Source organism: Primulina tabacum, chromosome 13 (genome assembly GCF_025594145.1).
Source record: "Primulina tabacum isolate GXHZ01 chromosome 13, ASM2559414v2, whole genome shotgun sequence".
NCBI lineage: Eukaryota > Viridiplantae > Streptophyta > Magnoliopsida > Lamiales > Gesneriaceae > Primulina > Primulina tabacum.
The window spans coordinates 35,711,986-35,735,173 of NC_134562.1; the positions used below are offsets into that span (position 1 = coordinate 35,711,986).

At 33.1% G+C, this 23,188-nt stretch overlaps 2 protein-coding genes across 9 annotated transcripts; one reads left to right on the forward strand and one right to left on the reverse strand.

Annotated features, from left to right (window-relative positions):
* Window positions 1-5,581: 5,581 nt before the first annotated feature.
* Window positions 5,582-18,175, forward strand: LOC142521729 (serine/threonine-protein kinase EDR1-like). Of its 5 annotated transcripts, none has more exons than XM_075624884.1 (17): window positions 5,583-5,857; window positions 7,299-7,687; window positions 8,977-9,180; window positions 9,807-9,998; window positions 10,125-10,384; window positions 10,518-10,634; window positions 10,762-10,851; window positions 12,149-12,244; window positions 13,612-13,698; window positions 13,992-14,109; window positions 15,002-15,293; window positions 15,692-15,815; window positions 15,917-15,936; window positions 16,414-16,570; window positions 17,327-17,615; window positions 17,714-17,786; window positions 17,891-18,175. In XM_075624884.1, exons 2-17 carry the CDS (start codon window positions 7,439-7,441, stop codon window positions 17,971-17,973), a joined length of 2,451 nt encoding a protein of 816 aa, XP_075480999.1. In that variant the 5' UTR covers window positions 5,583-5,857; window positions 7,299-7,438; the 3' UTR covers window positions 17,974-18,175. The 5 variants fall into 5 exon arrangements, with proteins under 5 accessions (XP_075481002.1, XP_075480999.1, XP_075481000.1 ...); XM_075624885.1 differs by having other exon boundaries at window positions 5,583-5,849; XM_075624883.1 differs by having other exon boundaries at window positions 5,583-5,803.
* Window positions 18,176-19,335: 1,160 nt separating this feature from the next.
* LOC142522963 (plant cysteine oxidase 4-like) lies at window positions 19,336-22,913 on the reverse strand. 4 transcript variants are annotated; one of them, XM_075626577.1, is made up of 6 exons: window positions 22,802-22,913; window positions 22,202-22,404; window positions 20,455-20,600; window positions 20,177-20,324; window positions 19,688-19,891; window positions 19,336-19,599 (listed from the first exon to the last, which is right to left on the reverse strand). In XM_075626577.1, the coding sequence occupies exons 2-6, from the start codon at window positions 22,299-22,301 to the stop codon at window positions 19,481-19,483; spliced, it is 717 nt and encodes a 238-aa protein (XP_075482692.1). In that variant the 5' UTR covers window positions 22,302-22,404; window positions 22,802-22,913; the 3' UTR covers window positions 19,336-19,480. The 4 variants fall into 4 exon arrangements, with proteins under 4 accessions (XP_075482692.1, XP_075482689.1, XP_075482690.1 ...); XM_075626574.1 differs by having other exon boundaries at window positions 19,667-19,891; XM_075626575.1 differs by having other exon boundaries at window positions 19,667-19,891; window positions 22,202-22,493; window positions 22,802-22,909.
* Window positions 22,914-23,188: the final 275 nt, after the last annotated feature.

Here is a 23,188-nt window from a genome sequence, read left to right on the forward strand (position 1 = left end):
TTATTGGGTTAAATTTTTGTAGTTTAGGTTAAGGCTTTATCTTGATTGCGAGACGATTGTATGATCTTTCATCTAGCTATCACGGTATGAACTTTTTTAATATATTTAAGAATAATAAATAAGGAAGTTGATTACTTATATTAGTTCATCTCACATCATAATATCAAGTTTGAGATGATGTTTAAATTTCAAATCTCAATTAATTTTGTAATAAACTGAATTCACCTCAAACTAAAAAAATAATGAATAAATAAATATGACAAAAACTTGTGTAAGACGGTCTCACGGGTCGTATTTAATTAGACGGATTTCTTATTTAGGTCATCCATGAAAAAAAATATTACTTTTTATGCTAAAAGTATTACTTTTATTTTGAATATTTGGTAGGGTTGACTCATCTCACAGATAAAGATTCGTGAGACCGTCTCACAAGAGAACTACTCGATAAATAAATAAATAAATAAGACATTGATATCCATATCCTTTCTATTTCATCTTAAAATTTTAGCCCTTGATTTCATCATGATAGTATAATTGTAAGTTGATACGAATAACATCGTCCATTCCTTGACAAAAAAAAAAAGAGAGAGAAGATTGAGTTGTCTATAATGTATCGAGAAAATTATTACGCGGTTAACAGTCTTCAAGTATGCAAGATATGTCCTGCAATTGCTATATTTTTCTTGAGTTTGAATATGTTTTTAGATTCTATTAAATGGTTGGGTGCTAGCATGCATGTATATATATCCCGCTGCCATGCCTATATATGGATTCTTAATATTGGTTTGTGGTTGGATCGAGTTAATATTTGAACTTCGATTGGGCTTCAAAAGTGTAGTGGAATTTAGTGCTTTTTATGATTACTTGTTAAATAAATCGAGATCGTGTATAATTCAATAATAACTAATAAAAGGATATGCATGTTAAGAGAAATTTGATTAATAGCTGCTTAAGTAGAAGAGCAGATGTGAAAATTTGGGTTAAATGACGACATGTTTGCAAGATTTTTAATTAATTGGATCGATGATAATGAAAAATTGATTGATTGACGACTACTCGAAAAGTTAAATGTCTGTAGATAAATAAGGAAACTATATATTTTATTTAAGTAACTCGCGAGCTACTCAAGATAGTTCAGACATTCAAATATAGTTGAGAATGGCAATGATATACCGCTTTATTATCATTACATCGCCCAATATTATAATTGATAAATTAACTAATATATCGACGAATTATTCATAATATTACACATATGTATATCTCAACAGTCTTTACTATATATTTAATGAAAATACCTACCATCGTAGCTACAAATTCTATAATTTTTTAAAAATTTAATTATATATTGGTGTGTACGTCTGTATGTGGTTGTATAAAATCCCAATAGATATATCATAAAAAATATAAATCTCAAAATATTTTCCAGAACACAGGTTGAAAAGGTTAAGGTGAATAAAAATGAGGGGTTAACGCGATAACTTTGCTTGCATGCACGACAAAAAAACCAAGAATTCAAATATTATCATCTATGCTCTCTCATGTAGTTTCAATTGTATGGCAAATTTATAAGCTTATTTCCTCAATTTCAATCGGAATATACATCGTGACAACTATTTAAGGAACGTGTGTTTGCACTTAATTTATATGAGAATTCATTTGATTATGTTAGTTTCGGACAGAATTACGTTCAATATTCGTTGTTTTGTGTCGTGCAGAAGGTAAACGACTATTAGTTGAGTGAAGGCGATTAATGGCATTTTTGGATGTTGAACTATTGAGGAAATGGCGCCGCAGCGCCAGGAGGGCCGAAGATCAAGCGCCTAGGCGCTGTAAACTAAAGCCGCGGCGCTACCATGCCGAGAAACAAACGCCTAGAGCAGTGTCACGGCGCCATACCCTCGATAAACGGACACCAAGGTGCTGCACAAGCAGCGCCGTGGCGCTAATGACGGCGAGAACATGCAAATGGGCTTCAATCTATAGGTTTGTACAAAAGATAAAAGAAGGAAAGGGTTTCACAAAGAGACGCGGCCGTTTTGGAGAAGAAACGCAAGGAGAGAACAAGAGCACACACTTGGAGACGGTCTGGAGTGCAAAGATCGATCACGAAGACGAAGAACGACGAATATGGGGACAGAGACGCCCTTCTGATTTGTTATCTGATTCCTTCACCTTTATTTTTTTGTGTTGCGCTGTCTAACCTTCGAACATGTCTTGTTTTTGTTTAGATTTCGTTATGAACTAAGTTTTCATTCTAGAGGATGACATAGCTTTTGTTGATACGATAATTTGATTCAGTTATTTATATGATTTAATTTCTTTTGGTTTAACTGTGTTTCTTTGTTTTTATTTGATTTCAGTTTATTGGCCATAAATTGTTGTTGTCTGATTAATTCTACAATTTGGGAGAGGGACTAGGATTATAGATCATTAGAGGTACATCGTTGAATGTTTATATCGTTCCGAAGACATATATATAACTTTAGTGAGGCTTAGATAAGAACATCGTTTGCATTTATCATTTAAACTTATATTCTTATTTGGAATTTTTGGATCGAAATTTGAATAATACAATTTATTCGTGCATGAATATAAATTCAACCGGGAATAATTATCGTGAAAATTTAGTGGAATCACTCATTTAGATATTTTCTCTCATTAATGAAGAGGAACTTGAATGTTTTTGAACTGAAACCAGGGGAAAAACGCAAATAATATGACAATTGTTAAAGAATGTGAAAAACATAGATAAAAGTTGGTCTTTTTTTTAAAAAAAAAAATTATTTTTATAATGTGACAACATGCAACCGTTGTATTTCAATAACCTGCAAACTAATATAATGAAGTAATTTATACTGAACAAACCATGTGTAATATGATCGCTTGAAAAAATACTAGTAGGAGAAATCGAACAAGCCATGATAATTAATCAAATATTCACCTAGTACTCCACCAACTCAGACATCATTTAAAAAACTAAAATTTGGTTTTTTGCTATAATTTTGCTATGACCACTTGTTAATTGGTTATTTTCAAGTTTTGATATGTATAGTATTGTTATGCTCAATTATTAAATTATCGTACGATCTCGTACAATTTCGAAAATTACGATCATATTGTCACAATTCTATAACAGAGGATGTCGATATTGACATGTTCCACACCAAATTACAAAACTACCCATACCCACTTCACGAACTAATTACAGATGTATGATTAAACTAAAAATGAAGTTAAAAACAATTGTATATGCATGTGTTTATGCAACATGACGCTAGTCATGTATGCACATAGGCGGAGGCGGAACCACAGTTGGCTAGGGTAGGGTGAGTTCAAGCTCCACCTAATTTTTTTATACAACTTTGAAGTAAAATTCGACAACTTTAAAATTAGGTCGAATATTTAATTGTTATTATTTGAGTTATGAAAATATTGACTTACGTTGTATATGAATTTTCAAGTTTTGAATTTTATCTTAAAAATATTTTGTTGCGAATTTTGGAAAAAATAATCATTTTGTTGAAATATTTTAGAATTATTATGTTGAAAAATCGAATAATTATGAGATTTCGAATATAATTCTTTGTTGAATTTTTTTACATGCTTGGTTAATGAAAAAACTATTAGGTTATACACATCTACAAGTAAGATTAATTATCAATTACAGTTTATGGGTGAACAAAATATCGATATCAACCAAAATAACCGATCGAACCGAACTACTTTTCGGAAGTTTGGTTTTAGTTTTTTAAAATATTGATTGGTTTGGTTCGGTTTCGGTTTTTAATATAAAACTTTGGTTAATCGAACTAACCAAAACTTTTATAAAAAAATTAATATTATGAAATTTTCTTATAAATTTTATAAGAATATAAATATTAATAATTTCTAATAAAATTTTATTAGACAATATAACCAAACTTAAATATATATTTTATTTAACAAATAACATTTAATCTTTTATTTCACTTTTTACTTTACATTTTTACAAGTAAAACTTGATTTTTTTAAAAAATTCTAAAAGTTCGATCATCGATCGAAATAATCGATTTTTTCGGTTTGATTTATTCGGTTTTCGTAGTGAAGTTATGTCGGTTATATATATATATATATATATATATAAAAGGGGAAGAGAGAATTAATTTATATGATATTGTATGTGTTTGGGGGTCCTGAAATAAAAGCGTGCATAATTGAATGGCCTTTTAAAAGGTTTCACGCGGAGGAAGCTGTGGATGTTGGGAAGCCACCACTTCGCCAGCTGGCTGTCGGAGATCTCACCCATATTTCGCTCTATAAAATCCATTTTAACAATAAATTCCATTCAACCGTAAGTTAATTACAGTGTCCATTAAAGTAAAACTTATTTAAACATTGTTATGGACCACCGATTATGTATGTGATTCATCTTTTAGCTCCCAAAATTTTATTTTATTTAATTTTATTTAATTTTTGTTGTCGAATCTGGAGTGATTATCCTATCGTGGCTCAATAATATTGTAATTCGGGATCTAACTTACGGGGAAAAGATATTTTGAGAAACCACGTTAAATAATCCACGTTTTGTACTTTCATATAGATTGTCTAAATTATACAAGACATTAGGAAAATATTTGCAACGATTCTCCATTTTCTTTTAGAAACCCACTTTTTTTAATGCGGCAAAGACTTCGTAAATCAATTGATACTTTTGACGAAAAAAAGACTTCTTTAAATTTAAAAATTGATCGAGTTTTAATCTAGCTTTTATTCATGTCAGTAAAACAAATTAGTCAATTAAGTTTTATAACGTAGGCAAAAACTTGTGTGAGACGGTCTCACTGCTCGTATTTTGTGAGACGGATCTTTTATTTGAAAAAATATTACTTTTTGTTATGAATATCAGTAGGGTTGATCCGTCTCACGGTCACAAGAGACCTACTCGTGTATGTATCTCATATAGAATACTAAAATCACTATATTTTTTAATCAAAATATAATTTTTCATGTTAGATATGAGTCGAATCAACTTATTATATATATATATATATATATATATCCGTGAAAATGTAATAAATTACCAATTTTAAGATTATTGCATCAATTCAATAAGTTAGTTAGACTAATATTTTTTCTATGGAAAACCGAAATACTTCTGTCAAATCACTTTAAAATTTTTATCAATAATTTATATCAAATTCGACAAATTATTAATCCTCCATGATACTAATATCACTTAAATCTACGACGTACGAAATTAGCTACTACATTAAAGTTTAGTGTTGCAAGATTTAGAAGTATATTCTTTCACCTTCCCTTGTACATCGGGCATCGATTATTGCACCTTTACTTCAATTGACCAAACATATTCCAAAAAAGAGAATATCAACCCAAGTATTTAGTTTAACTAGCAAATATAAATTATATTTATTCAATATATTTTAACGTAAATTTACAAACTATCTCAAATATTTAGTCAATTATTATTATTATTACAGAAAAATAACAACTTTGTTATTCTGTCATAAAAAGAAATTATATTATTGTATATATAATATGTATATCTATGTATGTAATAATCGAACCAGAAAAAAAATCCCCGCCTCCCCCTCTCGTTATATATATCACCTCGTTAACATCTACATTGTGCCAAGTTTGTACCTACAGAATTTGCATTTCAAATTTGCATTAGTTCTGAATCTGTTGTTTATTATTATTCTTATTATTGTCATTATTATTATTTTAATTCAAAGAATTGAGTTTATCGCTGGTGGATTCAAATGCGAGTTGATTCTGCTGCTCGTGCTGAGATCTGTCTGTGGTAAACTTCTCGATCACGATTCTTTCACCAGTTTGCTATCTGCGATGTGAGGACGTTGATTTTGTTTTTAATTTATCCGTCTATTTTGTTTAAATTTGCTTTTTCCATTTTTTTTGCGGATTTGTTTATAGAATTGTTGTTACTGGATTTGTGCTGATTTGGACTGAAGTGTACTGACCGAAGCATTGCATGTTAGGATAAAAAAACCGGATAAGTTATTTGATTGTTGATTTTGAAGTAGTTGTTGGTGTGATTGAAGATCTGCTATGCGATTTCTGAGATTTTGTCGAGTGTTTTTTAATTTTTTAAATTTAAATGATGAATGGTTGGGAAATTCATCTGTGTTTCTTCGGCAGCCACATTTACTTGAGTTTATGGCACCCCCCCCCCCCCCCCCCCCCCCCCATTAAGTTTGATTTAAAGGGGGGTCGATTATATGGCTTAGAGTACTAGAGTAGATTTATGTACTTCAATGTGTACTTTCTCGAGTTGAATAGAAAAAATGTAATTGGTTGCATGTGGTGTTATTATTTGGCTTTCTTTTGGGTCAATTATAGTAGCGATTTACTGGAACTATTGAGTGGGCAGCACTAGTACGTTGGGATCTACTTTTTCTATATGGATGGATTACCCATTTTATTAGAACTTAAGGGCACATCTGAAAATATATTATTGTGTGTGCTGCTTGGTTCAAAAAATTTGCTGAAAGATTTCAAGTCCGATATTGTCAGAAATTTTGAGTGATCTGTTTGTGTTTTTATGTCGTATGCTTTCAATTGATTATGTTTTGCCTATAATTATGTTTCTTATATATGTGATTGCATGTGGCGTGTCCTCTGCATTGTGAGTGGCACCAAAGAGGCAAATAATAACATAATAGGTGTTGGTAAATACCAAGATGTATGTTTGTTGTTGAGTACTTCATCGATTACTAATTAAAGCTGCCGAGTAAAAAATAAGTAGTTTACCCAGCTATTATTTATAGGTCTTTCCCAACTTGCAATACAAATATCAAAACCTTATTTTGGAAGAGCATTGACAAAACCTCATGTTTTTTAACGAACTCAAGAGTGTGTACTTGTCCCATTTCTACCACGGTTTTAATTGAACTTACGTCAATTTTCACGGGCTTCTTGAATTTGAAGTTACTTTGGAGTCTGTTTTTGAGATTCCCAAACTCCTCTTTAAGTCTTTAAGTTACATCACATTCACACAACTGTTGAATGCTTCTATTGCTTCCTTAAGATTGCACGATAATTGCATTCTCTAAAACTGTAATTTCCTGTTCAAGAGAACCCATGCTTAAATGTGAAGATGCTACACTTAATATCTGATCGCCATAAGGCAAAATTTAAAGATATCCAAAACTTGTAGCTTTCAAATTTCACTTGAAACATAGTTTCAATGAACTCAGGATTTCATATATGGCTCTACATTCAAATTTAGTGGTTTAAAGGCTTTTTCATTCAACTTTAATTCTCCTTCCAAATTTCAGGTCGTATGACGACAACAGAGGGTAGCTGGAAGAAATTTTGTACATCAATGAGTGTTTCTTTATTAAATGGTGCACCTATGAGATCTTTGATGGGATGAAAGAAAGATTGAAATGGTCTTGCATTTTGAGAATATATTATCATGGAGGATTCACTAGATGATGCAGGATCTTCAGGGCAGAGGGTTTCCAGTACTGAATGGTGGCCAACGGATTTCGTTGACAATTTTGGATCTGTATCTTTGGACTCGGTTAAAGAAACTATGAGGGATAAAAAATTAGTTGAAAAAGAAAACTATGATAGATTTTCATATAAAACAGCATCACAAATCCTATGGAGCACAGGAATGCTTTCTGAGCCCCTCCCAAATGGTTTCTACTCTGTTGTCCCTGTGAGCACTAAGACTTATCTCATGAGTTTCCTTGCATATTTGTTCTATTTCTAGTTTTAGTATTTCCATTCATGAATGCTCCTCACTGGCTAGTTAACACCTTTTTTGAGCTAAATATTGATACTTACAATTTTGCAAAGTGAATAAGATCTTATTAGTCCTTGAATGTTGGAGATATCCAAATTATATCGTATTTTGATGGGAGAACTTTGAAACTTCATTTTTTTGGATATTTTGATGTTTTGTAAAACAGAATTTCTCTTGTGGATATATTTGTGTACGGTGTACTCTGAAGCATGCTAGGCATGAATGTTCGCAAAATATCTTTTGTAGGGGTGGGTTGATATTTTAAATTTCTTATTCCTCACATGGATGAGCCATCAGTGTGACTTCAACACACTGACCAAGGAGGCGGGAATGCCCTCTCAATTCTAAAATTTTCCCTATATACTTGTAGAAACATGTTAGTCACAAAAGTTTGAGTGTGAGTTTGAGGGATGCAACACAGTCAATACTTTTATTCTTAACACACTCCATATGTGTTTGCCGGAGAACAAGAATTATATGCTCAGAATTAATATCCAAAGCCTATGCTATGTATGCAAGTTGGTTGGATGTGTCGCAGCAAAGGCATTCAACACTAACTTAAGAAATTTGTGGGGTTTTTGGGCACTATATACCATGTTGAAACAGCATGCTTCAAAAGCTTAATTTGCGAATGGCGGCACGAATTAATTTTATTCTTTGACATCATATATTATCACAGATAAAGTGATGTTGAACACCCATAATTCAGTGATTTCGGCATAATCTTGTGTGGCATATGCGATTGTGGTTTTTAGTTTTTGATTTAAGGAGATTTTTGCATGGAATTGAGGGTCGTCACTATAAATTTTCTTGCTTTTTCTGATTTGTTTTTCCCAGTATTTTTCTGCTTTTTTCATGTAAAAGCGCTTATATTTTAAATGTATAATAACTTACAGCTTTAGAAGTAGATTTTTTCGTGGAGCAACGCTGGGGACGGGATTTTTATAGTATGATTGTATTTACATCTTATACTTGTGTGCACACATCTTCTACTGTTTAATTGAAGTATCACAATTTTGTTGCATCTTAACCTGGAAAAGGTTCCCTTTCATATCATAACTTGAAAGAATTTGACCAGTATAAAGAGGTCTACATGCTTTCTACTTGCAACTTTTGCATTATCTTTTCTGGTGAATTCCTTATATCTTCTTTTCCCAACATTAGCGGCTGTTTTTATTAATGTTTTCACTTTCCATCAACAGGAGAAAAAGCTTAAGGAACTTTATGAAGATATACCTAGCTTGGAGGAGCTTCGTGAGTTGGAGCATGAGGGATTGAGAGCTGAGGTGATTCTTGTAGATGCTGAGAAAGATAAGAAACTTTCTATGCTAAAGCAGTATATTGTGCCTCTGGTTAAGGGTTTAAACAGAAATCCTGCTGCTATGATTAAAAAGATTGCTGGTTTGGTGAGTACAGAGTCGTCTTCATTCAAAATATGACATGCTCCTCCATCAGGAATATTTTAATTTTTGTTTTATATGCCCACAGTTGTGTTTGAAGTGTTGAGTAAAGATACAATTATTTTCAAAGTTGAAGAAATTGTTTTGTTTTAAAACTGAATTCTGTTAAGTCATATTCCTTGCATTGAGGCTGTTGCTTGGTCCTTGGATATAGTTTTTTAGTTTACTATGAGCACTCTGAGATTCTGCCCTATTTGTCCCCTATCCTTTTTTGTAGTGAATCTGTTCGATCTACTGTTTCCAGAAATTCATGTCTGTCCTTTTTGTAGCTGCTAAAAAACAATATTTGTCTTTTTTTACCTTGCAAGTATATTATACAATGATATGTAACTTGCACTTGCTCTTGTTACACACACGATAATTATTGGGCTTAGGGCTTGAAGAGACTATAAAAGAGTGGATTGGAGTACATAGTGGCTGGTTTTCACCGAGTCCATGTTCAGTTGATTTCAGTTTTCATCACCATGTTATTGACTTTTGCTCTTTGAGTATTTTTTATGAGCAATGATGATGTTGAGTTCAATGAATATAGAAAATAATGATGCGGTGCTCCCGTATGATTTCCGTACCAGGTGTCTGATTTTTACAAAAGGCCAAATTCCGAACTAAGTCCCAAGAAAGTTTCTGTTGAGGATACCTCGTATTTGTCTGAGAATCGAGGGGTGCAGATGCTTGGGCACATCAAGCATGGTTCATGCAGACCTCGAGCAATATTATTTAAAGTTCTCGCAGATGCTGTAGGACTTGAAAGCCGGCTTGTGCTGGTTAGATTTTGACCAGAACTGCTTTACTTCTTTTGCCATTTTTCCAAAATCAAGAAGAATTTTGAAAGCCTTCTCTTGAATTATGTGTTTAGCTCATATACTCTTCTCCCGGGTTTGTCTTGCTAGGGGTTACCTACTGAAGGAGCTTCTGATTGTGTGGACTTATACAGGCATATGTCTGTCTTAGTTGTGTTGAATTCTGTGGAATTGCTTGTTGATCTAATGCGGTTTCCTGGCCAACTAATACCACGATCAACCAAGGCTATCTTTATGACTCATATATCTGCTGCCGGGGAGAGTGATTCTGCAGAAAATGATTCTTGTGATTCCCCAATGGAACCGAACAGCCCTCTCTACGGGGTTCCAGAGAAAGTTGACACTGATAGGTTAGGAGGAAAACATCTTCTTTAAACTTGCATACTACAAAATCTATTATGGCTTCATCTTTGGAGAAGACTAGGTATCAATATTTGACTGGCATCTTCTTGGAATATTACTGAAATTTTTTGGCCTATGCAGTGCTGAGAAGGATGATGGTCTGCTCCATCAACGTCGACTAGAGTCTTCTTCAAATGCAGCAGGACCCTCATTAATAAATATCATGTTGCGGACAAATTCAATTGACAGAAAGCTGAGGTATTATAATTGCTCAATTTCTCCTTCTGTTTTTGCATTTGAAGTATTCCTGTTTCTCATATGCAAAATTTCTCGTCACTTGAGATTCCGGAAAGTTGTTTTTATTGGATTAATATTACTGTTTCAGTGTGTCATGCAGTGAACCGAACATTGCTGCTACATTCTGGCGAAGGAGCCGAAGAAAGGTCGCTACAGAACCAAGGACTGCTAGTTCAAGGTTTGTGGTTTTTGGAAACTCATGAATTTTGTCACATTACGCGCCATCTCTGTCTCTTTTATATATATATATATATATATATATATATATAGACACACACACACACACTCACAGAGTTTCTGTCATATTTGTAAAGTTTCCGCCAAAAATAATATGCTATAAAAAGAAATATTGATCAATATTCACCTACTGCATTAAATATTTGAAAACAAATAAGAAATAAATATATAATTAATTGCGAGGTCTTTTCAATTTCTTTTTTAAATTTTAACTTTGAATTTGATATCTCTTGAAAATATAAATTACATTTAAGTGCCTACATTATATCATTTAATTTAATTTCGGTGATAATTTTGAGTGTTACGTTACTTTTATATATTTAATTATCACTACTCTTTATCATATTAAATAAAATATTTTTTTATATAATATTATGTTTTCCAAGTTTGAGTGTCGTCTTGAATTTTTTGTATATTGATTGTCCATAAATTGTTATTATTATTATGTATCTTAATTAGAATTTTAATATAAATATTTTTAACATGTTTTAAAATATAATTGAAATTTTTAATCAAAATTTACTCATCTAATAAATTATAAAAATTTTGACTTTCTGAAAAATATTTATCTATTTTTAAAATTTTGATAAACAAAATAATATATGGTCTTTTAAATATTTTTTTCTATTTTTTTTATTAGCAACAATTTCACTCAACTAATATCAAGAAGTCAATTTAACAGCATAAAATTGTCATCCTCCTCAGTTGAATGTTATATCAAATGACATAAATATTTTTTATAATAATATTTAAAATTTAAATATGTTATATCAATAATTTTAAATAGTTATGCTTACTAATTTTAATAATTAATTACATAAAATAACATTCCGCGCGTCGCACAAGTGAAATACTAGTATAGTCTAATTTTGAAGTTTCTTCTTTTCTTTGAAAGATGTTATGTAGATACTCTTTATCTATTTTTTTCCATTTGGGTTTGCTAAATATTTTCAGCTTGCAAGAGTCAATGATCACGGCCTCTGACACATGTTTTTTGTTAATAATAAAATTTGATCATCTTTCTGTTTCCTCGTGCAACAAGTCCGCAGTTTTACTATATTTAAGTTTTTTTTTCACCAATGTTTTGCTACCTGACAAAGTGTGCCCGTATGCCTTGATATACTCGACTTTTTGCAGTTTTTTTGCTATATTTAAGTGTTTTTTTTTCACAAATTCCAACAAACTGAAGTTGGATATCACAATTGGTGTACACTTCTATAATGTTTCAAGTTTTCCAGCCCAGAGCATCCTTCACTTCCATCACGTGGCAGATCAATGCTTAGCGGATATAACAAATCTTTTAGAGAGTACCCGGATGACATTGCTACGTCAAGGTACTTATTATTGTTTTTTTCATTTTTAGTTGACATGCATTTATTTTCAGATCTTGTTTTTATTAATATGGAAACAGTATTATTTAAGAAAACAGTGGTTTAAACTATTTAAATGATTTTTTTTCAAAAAAAATCATCAACAAAGATTTCATATCAAAAAAACACCAGTGATCTATTTTAAAACTCTTTCTACCATTTTTCGTACTAAAAGCCCATATATCAAAGTAATGAATTTTGTCCTAGTTGACCTTCATGTACTTGATTCGAAAATAATTAAATTCGGGTAATTTGAATTCATCTCCCCGACACTGTATGTATATGTATTTGGCACTCGCGTTGACATATTATAATTTTACACTTGATAAGAGGGGTAATTGTCAAATACATATCTAGCCCAATCTAACTAATTCAAATACGTTTTTAAATAATTCACGATTAATAAAAAATTTACAAACTTTTTAATATTAATTAAAATTAAGTTATATAAAATAGAAGACATAAAATTGAAAATTTAAGGCCACAAACCTCTAGGCCTAGTGGCACCTAATGTCCCAAATTAGGACAATCTCGAGTTTGAGATACATGTAAATCTCCTTCCCGAATATTAAAAAAAATGTTAAATTTCTTTGTTGCAATATTTGACAAAATGAATCATCATTTTTTTTTTCGTGGTAAACTTTAATTTATCAATTTCTTGTATAAAAAATTAATTAAATAGTTTTAAATTAATTTGAAATTATATCAGTTGGTTTTTTAATTGTAAAAAAAAATCGCTTGTGTATGTGCACTAGAAAACATGTTAAAGAAAATCGTACAAGAAATAGATGTGTGCATCAGAAAGTAAATATTTTCAAAGTCTATTTAACAATTAAGTTAGGACGACCTAGGAAATAACTATTAAATTTTAACATTGAATTATTCAGTGTGGAAACATCGTATAAAGGGTTTGTAAGTCAAATGAAAATTAAGTGGACTCTTTGGATATGAAAGTTTATTGAAAGGGTTTTTAAATAAATTTTTGATAACTTGTACTATTTTTTGACTGCTGATTCTATTCGTATAAATTTACTGGTAGTAACATCTAAATTTTCAGTTTAGAGAGTCAGGGAATCATTACCTTATGTTGGTTGTTTTGCGCAGAAGATTTCTTCTCATATGTTATTTTAGGTTGATTGGTTCTCTACTGTTTTGACTTGTTTTGAATGACAAAACTAAATTTAGGAAATTTTCTATGCAGAATTCCTCATTCAACACTTTGCTTTAGTTTTGCTTCCAAGATTGTTTGATTGGCGAGCTCTCGAATATGAGTTTATCTTCTAATTGTTTTGTAGCTTGAATTTTGACCCTTATACTTAATGCTCCTGCAGGTCAGAAGGTGCATCAACGTCAGACACACGTAGGATAAGAAGAAGAAGCATAAGCATGACGCCAGAAATTGGTGATGACATCGTAAGGTTAATATTCTTTCATAAAGTTAAGCTAATAGTTTTTAATATTAAGCATCTCCTTTATGTGAAAAAGCTTTTCTGATAAATTAGTTCAAGGAATTGGCCATTATTAGAAGTATGGTTCAAATTTTTAAAAAGAGCAGGCGTAGTTTTAATTTTGTTATGTTCTCCTTTATCGTGCCCCCCTTTATTGATTCAAAGAAATATGGAGATCCAGTTAAAGATTGTTTAATCAATTGCAATCAGTTTACTATGCTCCTTTCTCTCGTTTTACCTAAATATCTTGCTAATGACTTTAGGGCTGTACGAGCAATGAATGAATCACTGAAGCAGAATCGTCTTTTGAGGGAACAAGGTGAAAGTACCTCATGTTCATTGGATTCTAATGACCAACATAACGCAAGTCAAGCAAAAGATGTATACTCTCTTAACCTGAATGGTTATTTCTTTCTGCATCTTGCTGCATGGTTTTTATAAAGTTAATGGGTACATGTGTTTTAAGAATGTTTTGCTTCATGATAACCTCTGTAGCTGATGCCGTGGATACTCAGTTTTAAAACACAAATAGTATTAGATCCTAATTTGGACTAGTTGGCTTCTTTAAAGTTAGTTATTTTTCTACGAAACTTGGGATCAAGTTTGCGAGCATGTTAGTCCATTTCTCTATAAACAAGTGATTGTCAGAATTTTCATCATTAATTCATATATGTTGCCTTCAAATATTTTTCTTCAATGTCATGTTTTTGAAAATGAGATTTTCAGCTTTCACAATGGTATACTTGGTTACGTTATTGGTAATCTGAAAATATTCTGAAATATATTTTTAGGAAATGAATTGGAAAATGTGATGGTTTGGTTGTGCTTTCAGAAGGAGGCATTTTTGTTGTTGATATTGTATGATGTCAGAATGTGTTGGATTATATAATTTCATAATTATAATGTGATTATTTTAAAATATAGAAAACTTATGTGTTGTCTTAGAATATGATATGATAATAGAATTGTTTATGGGAGTGATTAAAAGATGAATATAAAGTAATGACTATCTAGGAGTATGTGAAAGTGGGTTGAAAATGTATTTTTCAAAAAGAATAATAAACCAATGCGGGTAGATTTGCTTGTTTCCACGAAATTTAAAATATTTCCCAGAAACATAAACAAACATGCCTGGTAATCTCTTTCTGTTTTTATTTTTGGTGGAGGCAATCTAAACGCAAGCTAATCTTTCTCATTTTTCATTGCATCTGTCATCAACATTTCATGTCCGAAACCTTTGATTTGTGTTTCGATGAATATATACAATCTCCAGGTTACAGACATCTGTCTTGATGATCGTGGCAAAATGTCTGATAGAGGGTCTTGCTTATACGCTCCTCTTAGACAGCACAGTTCTCATATGGCAATGTCATTACCTTCATCTCCGCATGAGTTTACAAGTCATACCTCAGAAAAGAGTGCGACCGATAGGGTAAATGATGAAATGGTTTCAACCTGGAACAGAGTTCTGGATTTACCTGTCTTCCAGAATAAGCCTCTGCTACCTTTCGAAGAGTGGAATATTGATTTCTCAGAGTTAACTGTAGGCACTCGAGTTGGGATTGGTGAGCACTTTCATTCTGGATAACAATATTGCTATTCATAAAGCTGAAAATTTGTGACAGAACAAAGAGCTTGACCCCCAATGTGGACGGCCGCTAATTTTCTAATCTGGAACTGGACAGCTCAGTGTTGTCACTGCTTTTCTGAAACACAATTATAACTAACTGTTTACTGCAAATTTGTGTTTTTTCCCTGAAAATTATACTTCTCCTTTTGAATGTGGAGAAAGAAGATATGAGTGTGAGAATTGGCTCATTCATGACTAGGTAAAATCTCCCTATATGTCATGCTTTGTTGGCTGGTAAAAGTTTTCATTTTTTGCCATTTAGTAATGACATACAACTACTTGCCTGAGTATATATGCTTGTTCTTGTTTTTTCTTATGAGGATACAATTCCAGGGTTCTTTGGTGAAGTTTTTCGTGGTGTTTGGAATGGAACTGAAGTTGCTATCAAAGTGTTTTTGGAGCAAGATCTCACTGCAGAAAACATGGAAGATTTTTGCAATGAAATATCCATCCTCAGGTATGGTATGTGTTCCTCGCTGTTGATTTTTTATTTCCTTTTTCTTTTTGTGATACAGCATTGCAACTCAACTATTTTTGTCTGTTTTGTTTTGGCTGCAGTCGCCTTCGGCATCCAAATGGTACTTCTGTTCATTCACTTTTGTTTTAATCAGTTCTCTTCGCCACTTTTAGTTGAATCTCAACTTGTTTTAAGAGGAAATACATCAAATAGGATGTGCAGAATGTGATTATAGCTATAAATGAAGACAGAAAAGCATGTTGCATGTAGTATATTGTGTCAAAGAAGTGGTGATGCTAATAATTAGGACTTCTCATGGCTGGACAGTTCAGTTTGGCATATGAGACATCCTCAATGGTAATTTGGAATTAAGGTAAAATTGAACTGTAAAGCCTTCTTATGAAAAAAATGAATCATTGTCAACAATTATCCATAGGGTATAAGGTCCTCCCAAATCATATTAGTCCCTCCAAAAAATGTTCAGCTTGGGTGTCCAGTGTGTGGTGAGTGTGAAAACATGGTGTATATATAAAAAAATATAAGTTTGGTATATCTTGAGATTAAAGGTTAGTTGTATAACGGGGTGTTTTTGGTGCAGTCATACTATTTCTTGGTGCATGCACAAAACCTCCACAGTTGTCTATGGTCACTGAATACATGGAGATGGGATCACTATACTATTTGATTCACCTAAGCGGTCAGAAGAAGAAATTGAGCTGGCGGAGGAGAATTAAGATGCTGCGCGACATATGCAGGTTACTTAAATTGTTTGATGTGTGCCTAATTTGATTGGTTGAAAGATTGTTTTTCTTAACTTTATTCATATGGTTTTTAACTGAAGCTATACTATGCCAAGGATCCGGGATCTTATCTATCGTTATAATTGAAGTTCAAACTAAATTACAGTTTGGTAATCTAATGGATACTTATCTGCGTGGGTATCAGACATCTTTTTATGGCTAATGCTTTACTTTGATCTTACTCTGATCGAAGTCTAATGCCGTCTCTTTTAACTTGGTTCCTGTCCTCACTTTCCTACCATGCAGAATTAATTTTTAGATTAAAGCTTCCATGAACTTTAAGTAATGCAGCTAAATTAGTCTGACGGGCTAACTCGGTGCTAACTCGGCTTTCTTACTGACATGATGGGTATCTGGTTTAGTAAAGTTGTCAAAGCTGGTAATTCTTTGGCATGTTATTTTTTTTGTTTTGGAAATATTCTCCGTATGATTATTTGGCTCATTAGATAGATATTAAGTTCTCAGGTATGGCAATTGAGTTGTCGCATTGTCAGGTAAAATGTGAAGGTGTACAGTTATCTTTTTATTACTACAATCTGAACATTGGGGAGTAGAGGAGGAAGATGTAATCAAGGATGAACAGAGGAATTGAATTGTGGGGAGGGAAGCAGGGACCCATCTTATAATCCTATCCCTTTTTCATTTTTCTTATTGATGTATTGATTAAATTTCGACTGCGATCTCAATTTTTTGCCTACTGTTGCCTCTCAGAGGGATGATGTGCATACATCGCATGAAGATAATCCACCGTGACCTTAAAAGTGCCAACTGCCTGGTGAACAAGCACTGGACAGTTAAGATCTGCGACTTTGGGCTCTCAAAAATCATGACTGATGCTCCCATGAAAGACTCCTCATCGGCTGGGACACCAGAATGGATGGCTCCTGAACTTATTCGGAATGAACCTTTTACAGAGAAATGCGACATTTTTAGCCTAGGAGTGATAATGTGGGAACTCTGCACTCTCAATAGACCTTGGGATCGAATTCCACCCGAGCGGGTACGCTTGAATTTCCCTTCACTTTTTCTTGCTCTTACTTGACTCATCAATTTGTCGATGTTTGGCTGGGATCTCAACATAGCTCATTCTCTATTCAGGTTGTTTATGCCGTTGCACATGAGGGATCAAGATTGGAGTTACCTGAAGGGCCCCTTGGCAGGCTTATTTCAGGTACTAGTTATCTTGAAGACCTACAAAAACTTCACTTGTTCTCTTTTCGGTTTGGGGCACTCAAAATTAATATCTGATCATGACCTTATATTTCTATATTCCAGAATGTTGGGCAGAACCACATTTACGACCAAGTTGTGAGGAAATACTTGCCCGTCTGCTGGACTGTGAACTAGCACTTTGCTAATGCAGCATGTCTGTTGTACAGAAAAACAAGAGTTGAGGTTGTTTAATCATTCCGGCTCGTTTGTAACTCGTGTGTCAATTTCAGCATCTAAAAGTTGTTTTGTGCAATTAAATCATCAAGTTTTCAACTTTTCAAGTGTATTCCCAGATTTGAGTAGTGGCTGTTTTTGAAAGTGTAATGCAACAACATTTCTTCCTTGAGCTATTCGACGAGTAGAAGAAAAAAAAATCATGCAGGTGCAAAAAACTATGAAATCTTCGTTCTATTTTGAGTCAGTTCATGTACATAAAAATCCGGCAACCCTTCTATTTTGCCATTGAATCATACCCAACTTCCCTTCTTGGCGACCCTTTGTCACCATTTTTACAGGATTGGTAGAAATAGATGATACCAAGCGTTGGGCTTGCAGCCCTGCAAGAGTACCAAAGACCCTACGTTTTGATCCATCAACTTCGTTTACGAGTGGACCTTTCATTGCTAAGTTCACCAAGTTACAATTCAATAATAGTTCTGTATCTATATCTGTCAATCATAATTTTAGCTGAAACTTGAAGATGGTGGAGACTTTAGAGAAGCATGGGCAAAGTCTGTTTTAAGAAATCAAGAACTGATGTTTTAGCATTCCATTTACTCGTATACCTACTTCATTTTCTGCGTCTACTTTTTTTATTTTCGTTTTTGTAAAATTCTATTTTTACTTATTTTTTCAGATACCAGCATCCCAGTAAGCCACTTAAAGTGAAACAATGATTGACCACAGTATTTAATTTCAGTTAAAAACTCGAAATTTTGAAGTAGTTTTAAATTTTCTAGCAAATGAAAATGAAATCGTACTTTATCTCTGGACTTCAGTAAAATTTGTTGAATCTATATTTCAATTTTTAAAATTCGGCACGGAAATCACTTGAAATTTCTGGAACCCCTATTTTGACACGGATCTTCAACTGGGATCTTCCGAAACATGAAAAGGCCTAAAATGGCATTTACAAGTAGAAACCATCCCAAATTAACGCTCTTCAATCAAAGTCGGGGTGCCTAATTTTGACACTCAACCAGAGTTCAAGTATATAAACTTAGCGTGTGATTTGCAGTATTTATGATTCACGGTATCATAATAATGACAAGTAATTTAAGCATCTTTTTGCTTGAAATCTCTCTCACGCACGTAGCTTCATATTGCACATAGAAAACTTCAAACACCATAATTAAATAACTACATCGTTTTCTCCCTACTCTTTACATCTAATCGTGTTATCATGTTTTTATATATAACCACAACAAAATGTGATAATTTTGCAAATCGATTACCACATTACTATAAAATCAACATCTAAATCATCTTTTAAATAATTGCTGCAAAACTTTTTACGAAACTACACGACAGTAATTGCTGCCACCATGATCTTCGACCAATGAAGGTTATTCCCATATGATTGAAGTCCGTAACTTTTGAACAATGTAGAGGGAACGTATGAAGTAAAGCCATATGATACAAAAAAAACTTCATTCAAGTTTTAATAACACGACCTTTGTACCGTCCTCTTCTGATCACCAAATCATCGGAAGGCTGAAATTCTTCTAACCACGTGATTTCAGAAATCATCGCTCCATCTACCTCAATAGTACCTTGGGAAAGACAGACAAATGAGATCAGAATAGCTTCATTTTCACCATTAGATTCATAAATAATTACCGATGTAAAAGGGTCGTTCACCAGAAAGATCATCAGGGGACTTTCTAAAATAAGTGCAGTGTCGTCCATCCTCAGAAGAATAAGGTGGAGAAAGTATGTCAAAGATCGCACATGGAGTTATGGCCTGAAAATAATGGATGTTCCCCCCACTAGTTGGATAAAGAATTGTCGTATCACATGGAGCCGTCATTTCACGATCTTTGACAACTTTTGCAGGCCTCGCTCCTGAAGATAAGCAATGCTCGTATAAAATGGACGAAGAAATAGCTGAATGTAGCGTAACTTTTGAAAAAACCACAAGATTTTCCTAAGAAAGCATAAAACAAAGACAGGTTGAGGGTTTGGGAAGGAGGGGATCCCAAAACGCGAAAGAAATATGCTGGTAATCACGTCATCCCAATAAAATGACATATTTTGTTATCAAATCAGTGTCCAAGGAAAAATAGAAATGATAACCAAATCAGCAACATCAAAGAAGAAATATAGCACATCAACCAAGAATAACTCAACCTTGTGAAGGATCAGAAGGCCCAGCAATGTTGATCCAATCGTAGGACTTCACATGTAACGAACCATACAGAAGCTTACTCAACACTGTCATCCCAGGATGATTATGAAGAGGAATAACAGAGGAAGGTGGCATGCAAAATATTCCTATCTGCCAACATCATTACAAGATGCATAAATTTCTTTCCTTCAAGAATCATGGGTCGCAGCAAGTAAAGATACGAAGGTTGCGGGCAAGAAAAATAGGATAAAAACTGATGATGTATTTGGAAGAAACTCACGGAGAAGCTATCACATTCATGCACGTGCAAATATTTAATTGTTGGAAGAGATCGAGAACCCCCATTGCGCTCATTTACAGAACTTTTCCAACCACGCGCTAACTGTGCTTCTTGCTCAAGACCCACATCAGAAGGTTTGATTTTCTCTGACGACAAAGGAAACAAAAAGTCAACAAACAATAAGCAATCTATTTTATGATTAGGTGCAGAAATTTCAAAATCACAAAGTGATGAAACCATAAATTTTAGAAGACATTTTCAGGAACCCAAAAACCTAGAAGGAATGAGGACATATCAAGATGCTGGCATGATCATGCGGACAGAAAACCAGAGCGAAAATAGAAAATCCTGTGTCATCCATATATAGGACAGGACTTGTGGCAAGCAGAGTGGGGGTATCAATTTTCAAATTCAATTTTGCTGAATCCTTTTGGACTTTTTAAGTATGATAACACCTAGAAGCCGACTAGGGACACATGAAATCCTGTGGTACAATAGAGACATCCTCTCCAACTATCAAAACATAACATACACTGGGACTTGTAAAGTATACCACGCCTGTTATTCAATCAAGTTTTGACATCTTACCAACATTTCATCTTCTCAAATCCTAGTAAGTGTCCTCTCTTTAGGTTAAACCAACCAAACACTCAACTGTTATTGGTTTTTAATCTTTTGACTCCAGTTACGTTAACACAAAAGCCTATATTTGGCCACATAAAATAATCTCACTAGAAATAAAACAAATTCAATATTTTAGCAGTTTATGGTTCTGTCCTCAAGTTTGTCTCTGTTTAACGCAACATGCAATACACATTTTGTGTAAGGTTTTCCTTCGAATAAATTTATTATTTCATTAGTACAAAGGAATACTATCAATTATGACACTGATTAAACTAATGATAGCATGAAGCCTTTTTACTAGTATGATGCCTTTGGCCTTTGTTCATTTTGAAGATGCAGTGGTTCAGAGAACTATGTAATAATTGCATCTAAAAGTTATAGAATTATCAGTAGTCACGAGATATGAAAACTGTTTTTTTAAGTATTAGGTAATCAAGACAAAGACCCGATTGTACGTGAGACACATGGTTCAAGGTTGGCACATTCCACAGAGACAAAATTTAAGCACTGGAATTTTACCAACATAAAAAAACCTCTATATGTTTGGTTTCCTTTTCCCAAGATGAAAATCAAGCCATTTTCGCCTCATCATCATTTTTTTCTCTAAAATACATTTACATCTCATTTCAAATTTTCCATACCACAATAAATAACTAAAACTCTAACTTAGAATCACTAATGTATATGTATATATCTCTCACACACACTCAATCACTCGGTTCCTAAATGGTTACCCAGAAAAGCTCAAAGACAAATGGCTGGAATAAAAAAATTTGCTAGGACACATCGCTCATGGGATGTGTTTATCAAGCACATGGCACAACCAAATTACATTGTCCTCACGATCAGTTAATGAGCTCATTAAAATTGCAAACACAGCTGCAAGTTTCATAGAATTTAATAAAACTGAGACTTTCCACATATAAAATGAGCGATATGTTTAAGCAAATAGCACAACCAACTAAAATTGTCCTCACGATCAGTCAATTAGTTCATTCAAATAGCTAACACAGTAGCAAGTTTCTTCGAATTTAGTGAAACTGAGACTTTCCACTCATAAGCTAAACGCATCATGCATGTCTGAAACCCATTAACGTAATCGGTCAAGAACTTTTTATATTACCTAATAAATTGCGAACTTTTTCTAGAGCCTCTTCCGAAATGGGTCCATCTGGCGTAAAAGATGCTTTACACGCGTTGTAAAGCTTCTGTACGGCTGGCATTGTATGTATAACTCAACAATCCAGAGTAACGGTTACGAGCAACCGCTACAAGTCCAAGCTAAAGAAGGGGTCCTATTTTCGTGGAAGACCCTTCAGCTTAAACCTGCCAAAACTGGTGCGCTTTTCAATTTATAGATGGAAAATAAATTGACCATGAAATCATTAAATTCACACGGGCACCTCCTGGACCACCTGATAAACAATTTGAAAAAAAAACAGAGAGAGCTCGGTTTGATATCAAGCTTTAATCCAATCTTTCTCGCAACTCGGTGAAAACCACGCAATTTTCTTGAAAACGTGAATGAACAAGAAATTCGAAGTGTCTCTAATCCAGGTTGACAAAAACGACCCTTCGATTAGATTGATCAAAATCAAATTCTCACAAAATGACACAATCAGAAAGAGGCAAAGTCTAACCGAAAATAAAAATAGAAAAGCACAATAAGAACTGAAAATTGAACGCCAGATAGAAGGAGTCACCCTCTGGATATTGGAATTACCTTCGGAAACGTAACCTCATCGGCCGGGAAATGTAGAGAATGGTGACTGTTGGGGTTCTTACTGTGAATCTCTTTTATATTATTATTATTAAGAATTTCTTTAACATAAATAAAAGTTTGGTTGTCTATTTTGTTTTTGTTTTTGTTTTTATTATTATTTTAAAATTACAATTTAGTTTTTCGTTATTTTTCATAATTATAATATGTTAAATATAATCAATTTAAAACATAACATTTGATGATTACACGTTACAGTTAAATCTTCATTGATTTTTGTAATTATAATATCACAAATTCAAATAATTATAAAAAATAATGTATAAATATGTATCACATGCGTCGAGGCACTAGTTTCAATAAAGTTTTTTGAAAAAATGCTAGGAAATT